This window comes from Tinamus guttatus, unplaced genomic scaffold (genome assembly GCF_059628265.1).
Source record: "Tinamus guttatus ecotype Peru unplaced genomic scaffold, ASM5962826v1 Tinamus_guttatus_pri_ptg000035l, whole genome shotgun sequence".
Lineage (NCBI taxonomy): Eukaryota > Metazoa > Chordata > Aves > Tinamiformes > Tinamidae > Tinamus > Tinamus guttatus.
Genome location: NW_028288569.1, coordinates 4,730,936 through 4,750,127, shown reverse-complemented (window position 1 = coordinate 4,750,127; position 19,192 = coordinate 4,730,936). Strand labels below are relative to the sequence as shown.

General features: G+C 38.6%; 1 protein-coding gene and 1 non-coding gene across 2 annotated transcripts in view; one reads left to right on the top strand and one right to left on the bottom strand.

Annotated features, from left to right (window-relative positions):
• Nucleotides 1-224: 224 nt before the first annotated feature.
• Nucleotides 225-19,192, bottom strand: part of GUCA1C (guanylate cyclase activator 1C) — a 34,642-nt gene continuing 15,674 nt past the window's right edge. The window contains exons 2-4 of the mRNA XM_010223908.2: nt 6,263-6,412; nt 3,407-3,494; nt 225-1,049 (exon numbers count right to left, since the gene is read on the bottom strand). Coding sequence (XP_010222210.2) covers nt 919-1,049; nt 3,407-3,494; nt 6,263-6,412 — 369 coding nt within the window. The 3' untranslated portion in view covers nt 225-918. The remainder of the gene's footprint in view (nt 1,050-3,406; nt 3,495-6,262; nt 6,413-19,192) is intronic.
• TRNAD-GUC (transfer RNA aspartic acid (anticodon GUC)) lies at nt 11,089-11,160 on the top strand. Its single transcript has one exon. It is a non-coding gene; the product is annotated as a tRNA-Asp (tRNA).

Here is a 19,192-nt window from a genome sequence, read left to right as displayed (position 1 = left end):
ATTTGGCTGTTCAGCAGTCTCTTTGGCAGGGGCTGGCAATCCCATCAGCATGTACCAGTCGTGACACCTCGTACCTTTTGTCCCTTGCAGCTGTGACAGAGAGCTCCATGAGAAGCATTTGTGTCAAAGGACACAAATCTCTGGGAAACCAAACAACATTCATCCTGGTGCCTAAGAGAATTTGGTTTTAGCTATACATTGAACTTCTGATTCTACTCGTCTACAAAGATGAATATAAAATTTTTCATTTCTACAAAGGTTAATTTGAAAGAAGAGTAGCAGACACTTCTCCCAACTGGAAAACATCCCGTTTTTTTAATTTACAGATGTCAAGAGGAGTAAACAGCCTTTTAAAGAGGATACACGTCTCTGGAATGTTAAGCTGATTGAGGTGTTTCCCAGTTAATCCAGTCCTATTCTGAGCACTGATTAGAGCAAATGTTAAGTTAATGCAAACAAGGCTTCATTCTTAATATATCCAGATAGAAACTAATCCCATCTAGAAGTTTCTTACCACATCTTAAATAGTAGGTTAGAAACCTGCATGCAAAAGGAGAAATGGATTAACTCTGTATCTTCTAGAAAAGTTGTATTTTGTGATATTGCCATTGTTCCTTCAATTACTCTAAACAGTGTTTATAGAGACCAAGTAAGTTATCTGTCCTGCATCAAATAGTTTTTCAGTTACGTGTGGGCAAAAGTTTGCGCCCTGTAGCTGCCGCAGGCGTGAATGAAAGAACAAAGAAAAGGAGAGGGAGATGTGCGGTCAACACTGAAAGTTCAGAGGGAGAGTTATCCCTGGAGCGGGGTGCCCGGAACGGTCCAGGCAGGCTTTGACCAGCTGAAGCTCCCTGAGTGTATCAAACATTATCTTCCTTGCAAACGGTGACACAGATGCTACATCCATCACTGAAGCCTTCAGATGCTGTGCCTCCTGCCGTTTTGTATGGCTTTGAGTACGTTGGAAAGGTCAAAACTTTTTGTAATCAATTCCAATAGATTCCTGTCTCTTTCCACGCCGCTGATAAATTCCTCCAAAGTCAGTTCCCCTGAAAGGAAATCAAATACTTCTTAGAAATCATGGGAGCTAGCAATCACCCTCGGCCCAACACAAAACCATCCACACCGGACTCTGTGCCCCAAGAAGAACTTGCTTCCTCGCTTTTGCATTGATACACAAATGCAGGGAGAATGTTTTCTGCTGTTTCCCTACTTTGCATCCAATCTAAAAACTGTGACTCATTTTCCATGTTCAAAGATACCAAGCACAGCTTTCACAGAAGTCAAAGCCAGCTATGAGTGTTTGGCATCTGTGGTGGCACAAGTGTGTGAAAAACAGTTAACTGGAGCTAAGCCTATAGCTGGCAGTCCTGGCCTTAGCCGAGATTAGAATGCGATTTATGGGGATTACCAGGCATCCCCCCCTGTATTGACTAGCAGGATTATTTAGAGCCATCGTAGGATGTAGTAAAAATCAGTTAAGTGACTTGATTAGAGAAATTCTTCCAGCCAACTGAAATGGAGATTTAGACCTTGTTTTGATGGACCCACCTCCAAATAGGGTATGGAAGTTTCAAGACAAGTATAAAATCTCTTTTTTGAGGAGCTGGAATATTCTTTAGCAATCTTCCTCTTTCTCTGCTCCTTCTCCTGTTCTTCAGCAAAGTCCTAGGTCAGTCTTAGGTGTATTTCTGCTGGCAAGCTACATGGGAGTGTTCATTAAAATCATTCCAGTGACAGTGTTTTTCTCTAAGAGGTTTAAAAGAAGAGTTTGGTTTCAAGTTAGGTTTTTTTTCTCTCTGAGAACAATTTAAAGTTTCTTATTAAAATCATTAAAATGAATGTTTTCTCACTGAAATAAGAAATGAAAAGAGGCAAGGCAAACAGCAAAACAGCTGTATGCCACAGGGCAAAGGCAAGCAGCAACTTAAATCACATGCACTTCTGGTGAATGCTTAAACTAGATGGCCTCTGGCTGTTTGGAGATTTCAGCACACCCTGGAATTTTATTGTCTGAGTTTTGCATTTGCTTCGTTGCAGCTTTGGAAGTTTCCTCTGCTGTAGAACAGGGAAATGATCAGCATTTAAAATATGTGAAAAGCACATCTGCAGCAAAGGCTGCTTCCTCTCCAGTGCCACGGGTTCTCTCCTGCTTCACTAAGCAAGGACAAGGACTAAAGAGAACAGCAGAGCTGGAGCTCCATGTGGGGAAATCTGCCCCTTTCAAAGGCAGTTTGAGTCGATCCGGCTGCCTTACCGTTTTGCAGCTATTTGAAAAAAACAGCTAAATATTGAAGGCGCTTTGAAATTGAAGTGTTATGAGGAGCATGCTGAATAATTCATGTCTTGGCACCTCATTGCTAAAATGAAAGGCACACAAGCTATCTTTTCAAGCTCATGGTCCAGCTCAGATGCAGCTATTACTTGCAGTAAATATATAGGCAAAGCAGAGGCCAAAGTAGAAATAATCATAGAATTGGTTTTAGGTTGTAGAATATAAATATTTATTTGGAGCCTGTAATTGCATTCAACCCCCAAATGCAGGGAATCCTCTACAGGATAATCATATACATCACAAGATGACCGTATTATGATTATATACTGCAAACAGCTTTTTTTTTTTTTTTGATAAGTAGCCTTGATGCACCAAATGAGACCAGAAAAACGGACATTAAAGCACCCTGAATCCCCAGCTGGGACTTTATCTTGCTTTGCATTATTTTCTTAATATTCCTAATTTGTTGTCACTTGCCGTAGTTGATGTAAAACATAATTGCAAGTCAGAGGAGGATCTTCATGATTACAAATAGGAATGAAGAGGTTCACGTGTGACATGTTTTCCATTAGAGACAATTCCAAAGCAGTGAATTAAAGTTTTGAATTCCAATTGCAAGTCCAGTTAGCTTAATTTATCTGTCATGACAAACAACAGCACCATGTTGTTAACAGCACGTGTTAACAATCAGACTTCAAGGGCCATCAGATATGCTGTCCAATCCTTAGAAGATGGCAGAGGGTGTGCAGCCATGCATCTCCATTGCTTTTCTTATCCATTTGAGATACATTAAGCCATCACAGATAGGCTAAAAATACCTTGATCACACCTTCGTTTTGCTGTGCATGCAGAGCACTGGCAATTTGGGTGAACAGTGCAAAAGCTCCATGTTTTAGCCACTACTGCACTGCAATTCCCATGCCAGGTTGACAGTGTCAGTTGGCTTATATTTCATTGAAAATCTGAAGTAATGCTGTTGACATATGGGTAAAGAAGAACAGATTCAGGCCTTCGGTTCACCTTAAGCAGTCAGTTCTCCATAGTGTATTCAGCTTCCCTCCTGATGGCACAATTTCTTTTGGAGAAAAAAAAAATAGAAACTCTCAATGCCAAAAAACCCTAAATTCTTACCGTCGTTGTTCACATCTATCTTCTGAAATACCATGTCTGTGAATTCCTCAGCAGTCATGTCAGTGTGGCCATTAATAGCTTGGATAGCCTGAAAACATAAATGCAGAAAATTCTTTCAGACTTTTCTCCATCAAGTAGTGAAAACAGAACACTGGTAGCTGCGGTAATTGGGATGCAAACCTTTAGTTCACCAAGCCTTTCAAAATCACTAAATAAATAGCTATTTCAAGTAAATATTCAGTAATGAGGATTCAAAATTTAATTAACATAACACAGCCTGAAGATTACAGCACTGATTTACATATCTCTGAAGGTCTTTTGAAGCCATGTGGCACCTCTGGTCTGCAATACACTTTAGATTGCACACCAGCATCTCTGTCTTGCCCGGGAGAGTTCTGTGCCTTTGGAGAGTGCCCCATAGTCTATGTGATTTATATATAGTGTTATTCCTCACAGCTGAAGCACATGATGAAGAAGCCTAAGTCATTTTTCTATTAAAAGATGTTTAACTTAGTGATCACAAATAAAGTCAGACTGGCAGCTCTAGAAGTTGGAAGAATTTACTTACCCCCAAAGAATTTTTTTAAAAGTCTCCTCTCTATCTTTTCTGTTGTAAAAACATCCAACACTTGGAGTAAAGGGGCAAATTCATATATTTGCAAATTTTATCCTAGTCACTGGCATCACAATTTTTGCATTGTGGTGATCATTATGGTTAATGAATTAGGAACTTGTATAACTAACAGTCTGGATGCAGCAAGCATTAAAACAGAAGCTTAAGTAGGTGTTACAGAGTTGTCCTCAGAATCAGTATCACAGTTACTAAGCGACTAGGAAAGTGCATGCAAATTATATACCTCTGCCTAATATACGTACAGCATAGATGCTGTACAATGTACGTAGTGTAGATTTTGTTTTTCTACATATGATTTATGTTTAGATGAAATATGTTATGTAAGATAAGTAAAACTTGCAAATTTATAAGCTACACTTATTCTAATATCTACATCTGTCACTTATTGGAATGCTCCTGATGTTATTTAGAACTAATTATATTTAAGTATAATATAAGATAAGCATATTTCTGCTAGTGTTTAAATCTTGACCATCACTGGCTTTATCTTATTTACACAGATTTCTGAAAGGCAGCAAAAAATTTACATACACAGATACTCAATCTTTTGTTGTTATTCAGTTTCATTTCAGATACTTGGGTATCCTATATGGCCAATCGCAATGTAGCTTTCAGAAGAAAGCTGTATCTCTGTCACAGTTAATTTTGTTGTAGTGCTGAGAGTAAAGCAGTGATTCCTGAAGTACTTAATCACTAGCTGCTACAGCTTCACCTTAAGTAATAAAACACATTAACTAGGCAGTTAAAAGGCACTGACAGTGCATGGTTATGTGCCAAGAGTTTTCGTGGCTGATAATGATCTGCTGATCCAGAGTTTGCATAGCTGTAGGGACAAATGAAGCTGTAACAAGACTTCTTAGATTTAAATTAATGTTTCAGATTTGATAGATCTTTTTAGAGATTGCTTTGTTTACTGTTGCTCAGTATAAGCAGGACCCTAACTGTCTGCAGCCCATGTTTTTATTTTGAGCCTACCTATTTTGATCCAGCCTTAACTCACTTAGGTAGGTTTAGGGTAAGGTGCTGTTGTTCCAAAACAGGAGAAAACGAGCAGCGTTTAAAACCAGTAAGTTAAAAAGAAAACATATCTTCTTTATATCAAAATGATTCTTACTCTTTTTGGGTAAAAACAGTTGTCTCAGTGTCTTCGGCTAGAATATGATGGAAAATATCTACATTAGGCACATATAGAGTTAGTCTCATATGAGGAGAAATCTAAGACATGCCTCATCTCCTTATGCCTTTAGAAAGCTATTCTTTAGAAAACGATGCATCAGCTTTGTATGGCCCCATGGCTGATCTGGCTCCCGTTCCTTTCATTTGGGCAGCAGTTCTTGAAAGTCTCTAACAGTGACTAGCCAGATGCACAATCCAGGAAAATGCCCTCCTTGTTTATTATAACATGGAATCCGTATTTAGATTTTACACTACCTGCAGCAAAACCTGTCACAAGTTCTGCCCATTTAGGGAGCTGTATTAAAAGTCACTCATATTTGCAAACCACCCTATGTTACCTTTTCAATGAAATCAACTGCTGATGTGCAAAACATCATTTCACTGGGGCAAGCTGAAAAATAGGGAAGTCATTTTGCAAGGAAGAATTATACTGCTTTACTTTTATGGGCTTGGAATAGATCCATTTTCTGCAGAATTTTCTGCAATATTTGTGTCAAAATGACACTGCATGATTTGATGATAAAACTAATTTCCTCAATTTAATTGTTGAAAACTTGATAATGAGATTTATAGTAAACAAATCCAAAAGCCTTTCAATAATAATTAAAATATTACAATATAAATGTCATAAAAACAGTCCAAAATTTAATTTATTTTTGTTCAAAAGCTCAGTTTGAGAAGCCACTTTTCCACAACACCACTGGCACAAACACTTGTGACCAGCTGTTTTATTCGTTATGTTACTTCAGTTCTCTCCGACTTTATAGCATACTTTATCAAAATAATGTCTCTGCTATTCCTACAGTTCCTCACTTTCAATAAAGCATTATATCTGTAGAACTATGGTTTAAGTAAAATACTGCTTAAATATGTTTACTTCAACAAGCAAGAAATGGCAAGAATGTCACTAGTGATAATAATTTTGGTTTTACAGCTGTGAAATGTTTGGGAAAATGCAGACACTCCATTACAACAGATGACATGCCACTGCGTCAAAGGCAATATGATACATCAAATGCATTTGCTGTTGGTCATAACTTGCTTACCGTGAATATGCTTAATAGTTCTTTTTTGTCAATGCATCCATTTCCATCAGCATCATACAGCTTAAAGTACCATTTCAATTTTTGGTCAATTTTGCCTCGTATAACCAAATTTATTGCAGCTATGAACTCCAAGAAGTCTATAAATCCATCCTAAGAGAGAGAGAGAGAGAAATTGTTTAATGACATTGGCTTTCTTTTCATTCTGGCAATTTCTGAGAAATAGGTCATCAAATTCTCTGTAAAACAGGGATTTGTAAAGTAACTTAATATAGAAGTCTCCTGTGGTGTTTAAAAAGGATGAGTTCAAATGAAAGCGTTATAGAAACAGTGTTAGCACAGACAATTTTGTTCTCTCCCAAGAACTTGGCGAGTGAATCTCTTCTGAGCAACTGAGGTTGACATAGTTCTGGGAAGAAAAACAAATTTTGGTATACTTTGAAATGCAAAAGAGAGAGTTCTGTGGTATTCTGAATTTGTTAGTAATGAAATTTCTACAGAAATGCTGCTTATGTTCGTATGGGTAGGTACTGTGTAAAAATGTGAAACATTTTTGCAGTGCAGTAGGGCTGCTCCAGGTGTTGCTCATCTGAGAGATCATGCAGCAAGTATTCTAAATGGTAACCAACAACTTGGAAAGATCTCCAGATATCGTGGTTTTCCATATCAATGTTAGGTCTCTTTGACTAACACACTTAAGAAGAGATATAAAACCTTCAAATCATAAATCAGTCTCTAAATACTGAAGATTGGAGGATATTTATAGAGAGAGCATTTCAGATTGATTTGATCTCATGTTTTCTTGCCTCTTTCCCTGAAGTATCTGATGAAAACCTGTCAAGGATAAGAGTTAGTTGTCCAGAGGTCTAAGCCAGTGTGACAAATCCTCTGTTTCTATAAAAAATGTGTTGAAGATGGAAGAAACAGTTGCTGTATTTGGACAATACTTGCTCCAAATGTTTCTCATTCACATATAAAAAGAATCCACAGCTGGTAAATTTAATTTTGTGATTTTTACATTGGCCAGAATCCAGGCCCTTCAAAAACCTTGGAAAGACTGTCATCAGTTTCACATGGCCTCTGATTACAAGACAAGACTGCCTTTTTGAGGTTTTGTGATCAGATTTTACTCTACTCTCTAGACTCTGCTGTACTAAAGGAAAATAAGTCCTACAGTGCTACTCATTGCCATATTTGCAGTGTTCGTTTTGTTTTCTCTATAGCGGTGTTTAGCTAGGTTTGCCATGTTCTTGACTGGAACACAGAAGCCCTACACTGCAATGCTGTTTGGCAGATAAGAGGTAAACCCAGTGTTTCAAACACACCAGATTCAATATGCATGCAGAAATTGTACATGAAGAACATGTGCAGGATGACCCTTGTTTCACAGACGTTCTGCACAAGTTCTGTGATCCTTGGATCTCCTCTAACTGCAAATCCAGCCAAGAAAAAGATACCACTCAGCTACTCTTTGGAATGAAATGAAATTTGATAGTAAGTTTGTAGAGCTTTCTGTCACGATTAAGCTTTGCTTCTTTTAACACAGCAGATTGAATTTCCATTTTTTTGAAATTTCAGTTCTCTTGAATTTCAAGAAATATCAGATATTTAATAGAAAGTCCGGGTTGTATTGCCATCCTCTCATTTTATATATCCATAAGTAACATGGTCAGATTCAGTTGACATTGTTGCTTCTTTACTGAAACCAGCAATTGAGCCTTACTAGAGGTTTATGACCAGACTCATTTTCTCCTTTCTCCCAATATGTTTCACCTGGGATTTTGGAGTGATAGTATTGTTTGCTTTCTTCCTGTGTTTTGGTGTCACTTTTGTTGCTCTTTTGAAAATGTAACCATCAGCCTAACCTGCTGGATATATGGAAGGCTGCTCTGATAGATCTTTTCGCCTGTGCCAAGCAGGAAGAGGGGCAGGCCAACGTAGAAAAACACATCTGAAACACATGTGAGAAAAAGTGCAGTTGCTAATAAAGTCTCAACCACAGTCTTCAGACATGTAAAGACCATCAACCACATGTTAACCTCAGCAGTCTGTGTGCTAGAATTAAGCAATCATGTCTCTTTTCACTATTTTTATGTGATATGGAACCAAAAGTATTGCACAGAGGACTGATAGGAACTAATGCTGTTTCCTTTTTCCTATCACTAAGCAAAACCATACATTATAAATAGAATACTTTTATTTAATGTAGAAGGCCATAGTAATCTTGTTACGCATATCAAAAGCTTTCTCCGATAAAGAGAAATACTGTTTGCTATGGTAGCATCGAAGAGCCCCAGGAGAGTGCATTAAATGATGAAAACAATAACGGTAACATATGATGCTCATCCTGTGGTTTTGTGATACTGAAGAGTTATTGCATTATAATATTATCAAGAAAGCCCTACTGTGCTGATTTACCCATTACTTCACCAGAGGAGTCTCTTTGTGGGTCTGGTCCTTGTATGTCTCCATACTCTGTAAAACTTCATACTGTACAGTGGACAAAAAAAAGTATGTCTTGCTCATTAGGAAGTCAGTCAGCCACAACCAAAGGGCTACCATAAAAAGTAATATGCAGAGTTGATCACCAGTGATGGAAGATGCAAAGAATTCACTTGAGGTGTTTTACACCATTATTTCAAATGGTTTGTTTGTAATATTTTTGTTAAATCGAGTTTATGGTGGTGAAACTTCTTCATTTGACAGCTTAGAACACAGGACAGATTTATGTATAGCCAATGTTTATTTAGGCTGACTTCCCATGCCTATATGAAGCTTGCCTTTCCCTTTCTCAGCTGTAGCACAGTGTGGTGAATCCCACAGAAGCCCCAAGGAAAATGCATCTGTGTGCTCTTCCTCTCCCTGTACCACTGGGAAAAGGTTACAAGACACACTCTCAAGGTATAATGAGAAAGAGGAGGAAAATCTCTTCAAATGGGCCCAAGGGGCTGCTATTTAGGGAAGCAGAGATGGTTGCTTTTCTGCATCTGCTGGGGTTGGTAGCCCCTCTGGCAAACAGCAGTGCCTGCGATCAGAAGGATGTGAGGAACTGGCCCTGAGAGCCACCAAAAAATACTCAAAGCTCTCGAAGGCCAGACATAAAATTTTGGCACTCCTCACAGCTCACAGCTCACAGCTTATGTTAATGCCAAAAAAAAAAAAAAAAAAAAAGTTTCTTTTGGTCTCTAAGATCTTGATCAGACAGATGACAAGCATAAGGACATATCAGACTGCATTATAGTTGTGCACATTTGATACTGTACTGTGTTTGAAACTGTTTTTGTTTTAACTGACAGGACTATATTTTAATTCCCTTGAAACTGACGGTTTGATTAACATGACAAATACAAAAGGAGACTCCAAAACTGGGGAGAGAACTCACTGATCATATAAAACTAATTGCCAGGGCCTTGAGAGCACTCATAGGCCCTCAAGGCCCTGCCCAGCCTCACCAGGGGCCTCTACCCATACCCTGCCATGGGCCCAGTAGCCCATTTAAGCTCAGGACGAGGCCTGCAGTTCTTGCCCGAGCTTTGTTGGAAGTAGCTCTGTCGCCGACCCTTCTCCCAGAAAGACCTCAGGCCTGTGCTGTAGCTAGTTTGTCTCCTGGATGAACCCCTCACACATTCCTGGGGCTCTGCTCTGGCATGGATGTACTTTGTAGCCTTGTCTCTGGTTTCCTCTGGCCCCATCTCTTTATGCTCCTGAAGAAAGGATAAGCTTTTCCCTCTCTGCCCTTCCTGGAGCTTGCACCATGTTCAGCATCTGCTGTACTTGGTGTTTCTTATGCCACTCTAGTCACTAGCTCTTTTTATAAATAGTGACAGAGAGATTCATTTTTTCTTAAATCAACCCTCCCAGAACAAGCATTGGGAGTTCAGATAAACACACCTGGGTCACTGTAACAACCAACACAAACCTCCTGCTCTGAAACCAGTGCCTGATTTTCATGGAGGGAGATGTGCTTCTCCAGGTTTTTGTGTTGTCTATCACAAGTGGAGCAATGATGACAATGACATGAACTTAAGGAAAAATTTAACAGTGAGGGTGACAGAGCACTGGAACAGGTTGCCCAGAGAGGTTGTGGAGTCTCCTTCTCTGGAGATTTTCAAAACCCACTTGGATGCTGCCCTGTGCTACGTGCTCTAGGTGACCCTGCGTGTGCAGGGGGTTGGACTAGATGATCTCTAGAGGTCCCTTCCAACCTTAAGCATTCTGTGATTCTATGATTCTATGATGCAGATCTCTGTCTCCAGCCAGACTCTCACTCTGGAGTGAATAGCTTTGGAAATGATACATTTGAACTTGCTAAGCTAACTACAGCCATAAAGTTATGTCAAGTGTATGTTTATTAAATAAGCTCTTCCATTCAGTAAACATCTCACTGATTACACTGAGCATAATTTTTCCCTTTTCTTTTTAGCACATGATGACCTGTAAGCATCATACTTCAATTTCATTTTCAATTCAAATGAATTCAAATTCATTTTCAATTTCATACTTTCAAATTCAACAAGTTTTAAAGAAAGCAAAGGACCTGGTCAATAGTCTCATTCTGTTAGCAGCCCTGATGTCTGCTAGCAAAAGCTCTGGAAATTGAGAGACGTTTACCACTGCTCAACTTTCAGACAAGCAAAAGAAGCTCAGTGACCCTAGGACTAGTCAAAGAAATATTAAAGCCGAAGGGCTGACACTCTGAGCTCAGCTTCCTGCTATTTGATAGGCTGCAGCAAAACTGAGCTGGAGCTCTGAAACGCTGCTTTGAAAGGAAGAGATTAGAGAATTTACAGTAAAATTGGTTTTAAACAACATTTAAACAACCACCCAACTCCTCGTTAGTATAGTGGTGAGTATCCCCGCCTGTCACGCGGGAGACCGGGGTTCGATTCCCCGACGGGGAGGTGGCAGCCCCCTTGGGACCACACTATTTTCAATGGTGACTATCAACATGACAAAGAGGCACAAACTGGAAAATCTCTTTACTGTGAGGGTGACAGAGCCCTGCAGCAGGGTTGCTCTGGGTGAACCCTGCTTGGGCAGGAGATTTGGTCTAGATGGTCTACAAAGGTCCCTTCCAACCTCAACCATTCAGTGATTGGGAAGACTATTCCACCTACAAAGTGCTACTGCAAATGGTGCTGAAAAACGACTTTTTGAGGCTTGAGGATTTATCTCTTGAAAACTGAATTATTTGAAGCATCTCTACATGTGTGAATGTAGCTAGCTAGAAAACCTACCTTGAAAGAAATAGATTTCCAAGGGTCATCCATCTGCTTTTGTGTCAGATATATTGAGATGTCCATGCAGCTGGGCAAGGGCAAAGCAGTGCATAAAAAGGGGTCTGCTCACTAGTTATAGGATCTCCTGAGAACAGGACAATTTAATTTTATGCTTTTATGAGATGTTATTGCTCCAGTGTCAGACGAAATTGCTGGAGGCTGCTCACTGTTACGTAGTCGGAACAGAGATCTGTGACCCGTGAAGGAAAAGTAGGTGAAGGAGCTGTAACATTATGCAACAATAATTAATAATCCAGCCTTGGAAGCGTAAGAACATTAACCTTCAGTAGCTAGAATAGTATTGCTAATCTTCACAGACTCTTAGAAAATTCTTAGCAACTTCAAATTATTTCAACGCAGATTAAAAAAAAATGGTTGAATGAAAAGCGGCAAATGCAGAACTGACCTTAAACAGTTCTGTAAGTCAAGGCTCAGGCAGAAGGATCATGGAGCCACATTATAGCTGCACAGGCCTGACCCGAACAAAACTTCGTACGAGTGTCAATGCAGCACGACTGACTGAGAGAGCCACAATGGATCCTGCAATGGCTATGCCTATGGAAAGGTGCAGTTTCTGTCTCCACAAAACCCTGTAGTGAACTCATGGTCTTACGAAGAGTACTGTGGACTATGGATGTTACATTTGCTCCTGAAAGGTCTCCAAGCTGCACAGACCTCAACCTGACACCAGAAGAATAAATAGCTCAGCAAACCTTATCAGGATTAGCAAGTGTGCAAATATAGGCAGTCTAAGTATTTCACACCTGAGCCTTGGAACATTAAGCCACCATCTCTCCCTACCCCTAGTCTTTTTAAATGCTACTTAAGCCTAACAAAGCAGAAGAAAGAGGTTATAATATTGGCTCAGGTCAAATAGCAGATTACAACAGCTCAGAAAAACTGTGTGCAATTTATAGCTGATCCTACATGCTTCTCTCTTTCTATCCAGCTCCTTACTTTGAATATAGCATTGCTTTCTTGGCCTTGGACAAACTAATGGAGGATGCATTTCACTCCCTTCACTTTGATTTCTGCTGACTTCTGAATATTTTTAGCTATTCCACAAAGACTGTATCCAAATTCTTGAATACAGAGCTACGTGTGACTCTATGACACATCCCTCAGATGTGGGCTTTAAAGAGAACTCCAGCACTCGCAAAGAGTGTGGCCAGAAACACCAATGTCCCAAGTTAAACAACAACAAAAAAGCTGACATTTGCGTATTGGTGGGAAACTGTTGGAAAGCAATGCTTATCGGATAAGGATGAAGAAAGAAGCAGAAAATCAGGAGACGCAAATCTTTAAGCAGTTACATGAAAGTTGCATATGTGCCATTACATAAAGAGACAGGGCTACACTAAGCAGCCTGTTATGCAAAGTTCTGCTTGACCCCTTGAAGAGGACCTGCGAGTATTTGGAATTTAGAAAGCATCAGGAATTTGGTGTTAGGGAAACTGGAAATGTAGAACCAGCTATGTTCCCTAGCTGATGGGTTCATAGGCTACCTGATGAGACCTGTTGAAATTCTAAATGCTAAGACAACAAGCAGTTTATTTTAATTTTTAAATTAACAGTTCCCTTTCCACCACCGTGTGGCCATTACTCACAACCTTCTTTCGAGATTATGAAAAAAAGTAAGAAGACATCGAGCTGTTCCCAGGAGGGCAGTAGAGAATGATGCTTTAAAGCTTAAAACTGCTTTAAAGATCTGCACATCCTCTAGTGGCAAAGATGGTCTATTTGGGAGATTTTCTCAAGTGTTCCTAGATCATGTGTTTATAAATCAATGACTCAAAGGATGTACGCAAGAAAGAATCCTCACAAAATTAAAATGTATTTGCTATCATTTTCTCCACCACTCTATTAGCTTTTCACTAGACCTTGCCGTATAAAAGACCTCAAGAAAGGAAGAAGTTACTAAACTCATTTCTTCGCCTAATAGACAATGACATCTTTATTTCCATAAAAAATAGAAGATGATAGATCAAGTCTTGTCACAGGAAAGCACTTATCAATTTAGTGTCACTACATAACTTTGGGAATAAATTAAAAGTTCTGTTGCATTTCTGAAATTTGGTTCATTTTCTGTTATCACCAACAGGGGTGTTATTTGCACATATCAAAGCAGCACTTGAGTGATAATGAGGATACAGAAGAAAATGTAAGTCAGGCATAGCCTTTAGCAGCTTTACCAATAAATGGAAGAAAACATTCTCAAGGTGACAGATGCACTTTTTAAAAATACATACATTTTCTGTAAATAAAGAAACACATTCCTTTAGATATTTCCAACTGAAATTACTTTTCACTTTATCTGCATCATAATTTATCAAAATATAATATTTAAAGTTAATTAGGCTTAATTGCACAATGTTAATCTTCCTTGCCAGTTCACATAATGTGGAAAAAATACAGCATTACCTAGTAGTAGTAAGCTCAGTGAAAGCTGCATAGTTGAAACCTGCTGATTTGTTTTCACTTAGATGAAATTAAAAACAAACAAACAAACACATCTTGTGCCTGTTGCTGAAAAAAATGCCCTTGCTTCAATTTGATGATCGCCCACCATGACTGTGCTGTGCACAGGAGACACAAGGGGACAGGGGCATACAGAATGACGATTTTATGATACAGTTGAAATAGGCTTTTAGTAATGACATGATATTACAGCATAAGTTAGTCCTGTCACTGTAGCAAGTCCTATTCCATACCACTGGAAAACAAAATTAGCTGTGAAATTGCACCCACCATTATGGGAAATAGATTCCTATAACCTTTTCTTGAACGAATTCATAAAATTGAAGGAAAGAGAAAAGGGAGAGGAGAGGAGAGGAGAGGAGAGGAGAGGAGAGGAGAGGAGAGGAGAAGGGAGGAGAGGAGAGGAGAGGAGAGGAGAGAGGAGAGCAGGAGGGGAGGGGAGGGGAGAAAACAGAAGAAAAGAAAAGAAAAGAGCAAAGAAAAGCAAAGAGAAGAAAAGGAAAAGAAAAAGGAACATTGTGGGGGTAGCTAAGAAGTAGAACAAAGACATTCTTTAAAACATTCTATAAATTAATAGTTACTGTTATTTGGAGCCCATCTAAATAATCATAGAATAAAAGTTAATTTATCTTACTTCTATGGAATATTTTTATAAAGGTACAGTCCATTCAAAGGTACTTATACATGCTGCCAAAAATGATATAGCTATACCACCTCAAGTACAGCAAATCATAATTTACTGTCTTCTTTATTTACAGCAATCAGACTGCTTACTTTATATTTCAGATAATTTTATGCAACATTACTCCAGATTAACGCAAAGCAAATGGTCTGAATTTGTTGCTTTTGTTGGATTGTATCCAAAAGTAATGGGGAAAGAACTTGTACATACACATGCCAATTAAAAAAATAAATACAGTGTTTCAAGAAATAAGTGCTTCTGACCTGTGACAGGAAGGTTATTTCTGGCTAAGACACATCTCTATTCTTATTTTCTCTGGTTTGCAGTTTAGAAGCTGTTTAATTTCTTAATCTGTAGGCTTTTATTTCTGGCTCTGCAATGCATTAGTTGTGACTGTCGGGAAAAGAAAAGATGTTTTATGAACACCCACAGTGTGCAGAGTTAATTATGGGTGACCGTGAGAGTGTAGAGGGGTTCAAAACCAGAAAAGGAAAGAGTGCTAACTTCTCTGGGCAAGGCACTAGCCTGTTGCTTTGCTTATGCACAGTCAGTGATTTTACAGAGAATTTTGTTGTGAAATGATGAGTACACCCTTCTACTACAACACCCTCAAAGAGATACATGGCTAATCCTTCTCATATTGCTATGACGAGACAGAGTAACGTCTATATTCAGAATACAAAATCAGATAACTCTACCTGAAAACCAAAATTATAAAGACACAGAAAGATAGGGTAGGAAGGGAAGGAGAGAGGGAGAAGAGCAGGAAAAGGGTTAAGGAGAAAAAGGAATGGTGATCTGCCTTCCAATACTTCACCTGTCAGCATCATGCAAAGTACAAGAAGTGAAGAGAAACTCTTACTCTTCAGAGGATAAAAAAACATAATTTGAGATTTCAATTACATTACTACATAATCATTTCTTCACAAAATTAAGTTCTATTTAAGTAACCCATTTTTGCTTGCTTTATTATCTATTCTACAGTCTGTTAGACCTCTAAGATTTGTAAGTGGATTCTCTTTGAAATTTTCTTTATTTATAGTCTACTCTGCATCTCAAGTTGATAGAGCTACTTTAAATACTAAATGAAAAAGCACAAACTAGTAAGATGAGCCAAGATTGACATCAATAGGTGGTTACTCATGTAAAGATTTCTTAAACTCCTCACTGCGGAGTGCCCATTTTTTTCTGCAACTACCAACTTTCTCAAGAAGTCAGCAAAAAAAATTCTGTTCTCTACTGAGACTAGCCAGTGCTTTAGAAAAGAACTAGCAGAAAATCCCTTGGACTTGCATAATTTTCCTCCAGTGCTACATACCAAAATCCTATTAATCTTCTTTACTTTTCACAGTTTATCCTACCTTTTCAAATCCAATTTTCTTACAAAGTGACAGACACTTATTCCTGTGGCTAGTTTCAACTGATGCCAAAATAAGCAATAAGCAAACTACAATGGCCGCACCCCATTGCCAGTACACTGTTTCACATATTAAATAACATGTGAATTCTTCTTCATAGGTCACAAGAACCCCAGCAATGAATCCTTGCATTATGCAATTATTACATTTAGCAGTGGCAAATCTAACTGCACGCTACTGGAGGTGGACAATAATACATTGATTAAGTGACCCAAGCCTTTCAGATAACTTTAGATAATCTCATCAATTGAAAGCCAAAAAAAGTGCAAACTTTAAGAAGATTTTAGTGTATGTTTTCTACTTAACTGTGTCATTTTCCTTAGTTCCATTTAAGGACAGCGACCAGTGTATTATTGGTGTACCAGGCATTCTTTTTCTAGAAATGTTCTTTCCTTTAGCACTGGTGAAACCTCAGTCTTGAATGATATAAAAAATCCGCCAAAATTACATATTACATATTCAGACAGAAAAGCAGGTATACATCATCACATATTAGATAAACATAGCTTTCTCATCTCTGAAATACATCCGCAGGCTGCCTGAACAAGGAGTGCATGACAGTAACGCATGGACTGAGATGCAGAGGAATAAAAAAGCAGGAGGAGGTCACTGTGCTTTATTTGCTGAACCGTTGTGTTTGGTTGGAGCTTTCCTACTGCTAATAGCTAATAGCTTGAGAGTGGAGAAGACTACAATCACTTTCCCCTAAAACAACCTAATAAAAGGAGTCTGTTAAAAATGACCTCTACTGCATATGTATTTTAATGAGAACATTATTTTTGAAAGCTTTCCTTGGAAAGCTGTGACAAAAGATAAACCCGCCATTTATTACATTGCCATTGCCCTTGTATAAATAATGCTTGCTAGTATTAATGAACAAGTCATGAATAAAATGGTCGCTTAAATGCTAACTCCTGCACTCCTAGTGATAACTCAAGAAAAGTTTACTCTGTAATTACAGTTCTGAATGTTCAGCATTTTTCTTTTTCAGAGCTAATAATGATGAAGAGCAACTTTAAAACTCAATAGCACAATTATTTATTTATTTATTATTAGCAAAGCTTTCCACAGATATCAAGGAAGGGATGAAAAGCTTTGACTTAGCATCTTTGTTTTTAAGAAACTTGGAAAAACTAAAGACCTCCTGCATACTTCCTGCCTTTGATTTACCTTTGAAATAACAGTCAGTCTGCACAAAGGAATAACATTCAGTCTCCACACACGTACACACAAGTAATGGCTAGTTTTTAGGAAGCACTGTCCTAAGAAGAAAGCTTTCCTAAAAGAGAATTAGGACATTTGGAGGCTGTATCACCAACGCCCAAGCAAAAGGGTACTGAATGAAAATAGCTTTTGTCCCTCAAGCAGGTGCCCTGAGCTTGAGTACGTATGCAGGGCAGTGATTTTCCAAACACAAACACAAACACACAAGGTGACTGAGGTCCCTAAGCCACATAGCCACGGTGGCACTGTCCTTACAGTACGATGAGTTAAAGCAATGCCCAGAGCTATTCTGGTTTGGCCTCCATGTGAATCGCGCTATGGGGATGTTGCCCTCCTTGTCATATGCCCACCGAGCAGAGCCATTGCCACGAGTGGGAAGCTGAGCTCCTTTACTATCTGCAACCTGGAAAGATCCAAAAAACTCTAAAAGTTGGCTGTCTGTTGCATTCCTGTTGCTACTTGCATGGATGACTTGAGCAAAACAAGCTTTGCTGAGGCTTTCAGGCGATCACAGATAGGGAAAAAACTGTTGCACTAATACAATTCTTCACCGCTACCAGCTGATTGAGCTTTTTCTTTTTTTTTTTTCCAATGGAAATCCATTTAGTACTTTTTAAAGGTAGGGGAAAGATATCTGAAACAGACCTAAACAGCAAGCAACAAGGTTAACAAGGCAGTGAAATACAATCTGCTACTGTGCCTTGTTTTTACATAAGTCCTATTGGCTTCCAGTGAGGTTAAGATTCTTCACTTTACCTGTGATAGGTTTTTAAACTGACCTGTTTTAGAATATAGAGCGGAAAGCCTCTGTTGCTTTGAGTGTCTTATCATATTGTTCTCTGATTCAATGATTATCATCATTGTCTCTGACTTGGCCTAACTCAAAAAGCATTAAGCTGCTATAATTAGTGCTGTAGATTAATCTGAGGCCTAACATTTTAACATAGCTTTCTGAGCAGATGCCTATTCATGAGAAAACAGAAGCCTACACGAGAACAAAACATGTTGTGCTGAGAGTAGAGGGCCTGGTTAAATAACGTTTTCCCAAATTAGCTTCTTTAGATTTAGATTGACTGCCAACCATTCCCCTCACTTTTAAATATAAGTGTCAGCAATACAAGTTATAAAGAAAAACAGGAATTAATTAATAAACAGGAAAAAAACCACACACTTAAACCCTCATACTTTCTATCCACCAAAAGGAAAAAATCATATTATATATCTATAAAACAGTCAGTTAGGGGAAAGATGGAAGAAGGTTGAAGTTTGCCAGCCATCTAGCCAAACAGCATTTCCATTCAAAGGTACTATTATGAAAAAGGGAAATATTTCTACTGAAAAGTTTTATATACTCCACTGCTCTCCATGATAATGACCCCTACAAGAAAGCAACAACCAGCAAAGAGCACAAAAGGAAAGGAAATCAGACTTTGGCCTACAAATCTGAGAAATCTCTATAATATTGGGGGAAGCCAAATGCAAGCAAAAGTCTAGATGACCAAGTTATTCCCAAATTCACATGGGGTATACAGGCAATTGTGTACTTCCATTAACATTTGTGGCTTACAGCTGAAAGGTTATCATCTATTTACCAATGTAGAGTGCCTGCATGCTCTGCATAATGTCACAAAAGAAAAATGACCCTTTATTTGTACAGTCATAGCTGCTATTTAAGATCACACAGTGTGATACTCCCAGTCAACCATCCACTGACTATTCATCACATATGTATTTGAGTAAAAGTACTTAATTAATAGCACTTTTCAGGACTACAGCCGGTATTTCAGTCAAAATCCCCACCAAGAAGAAAAAGCTAAAAAAGGGTACGGGACAAGAAGTGAATGTAAGGAAA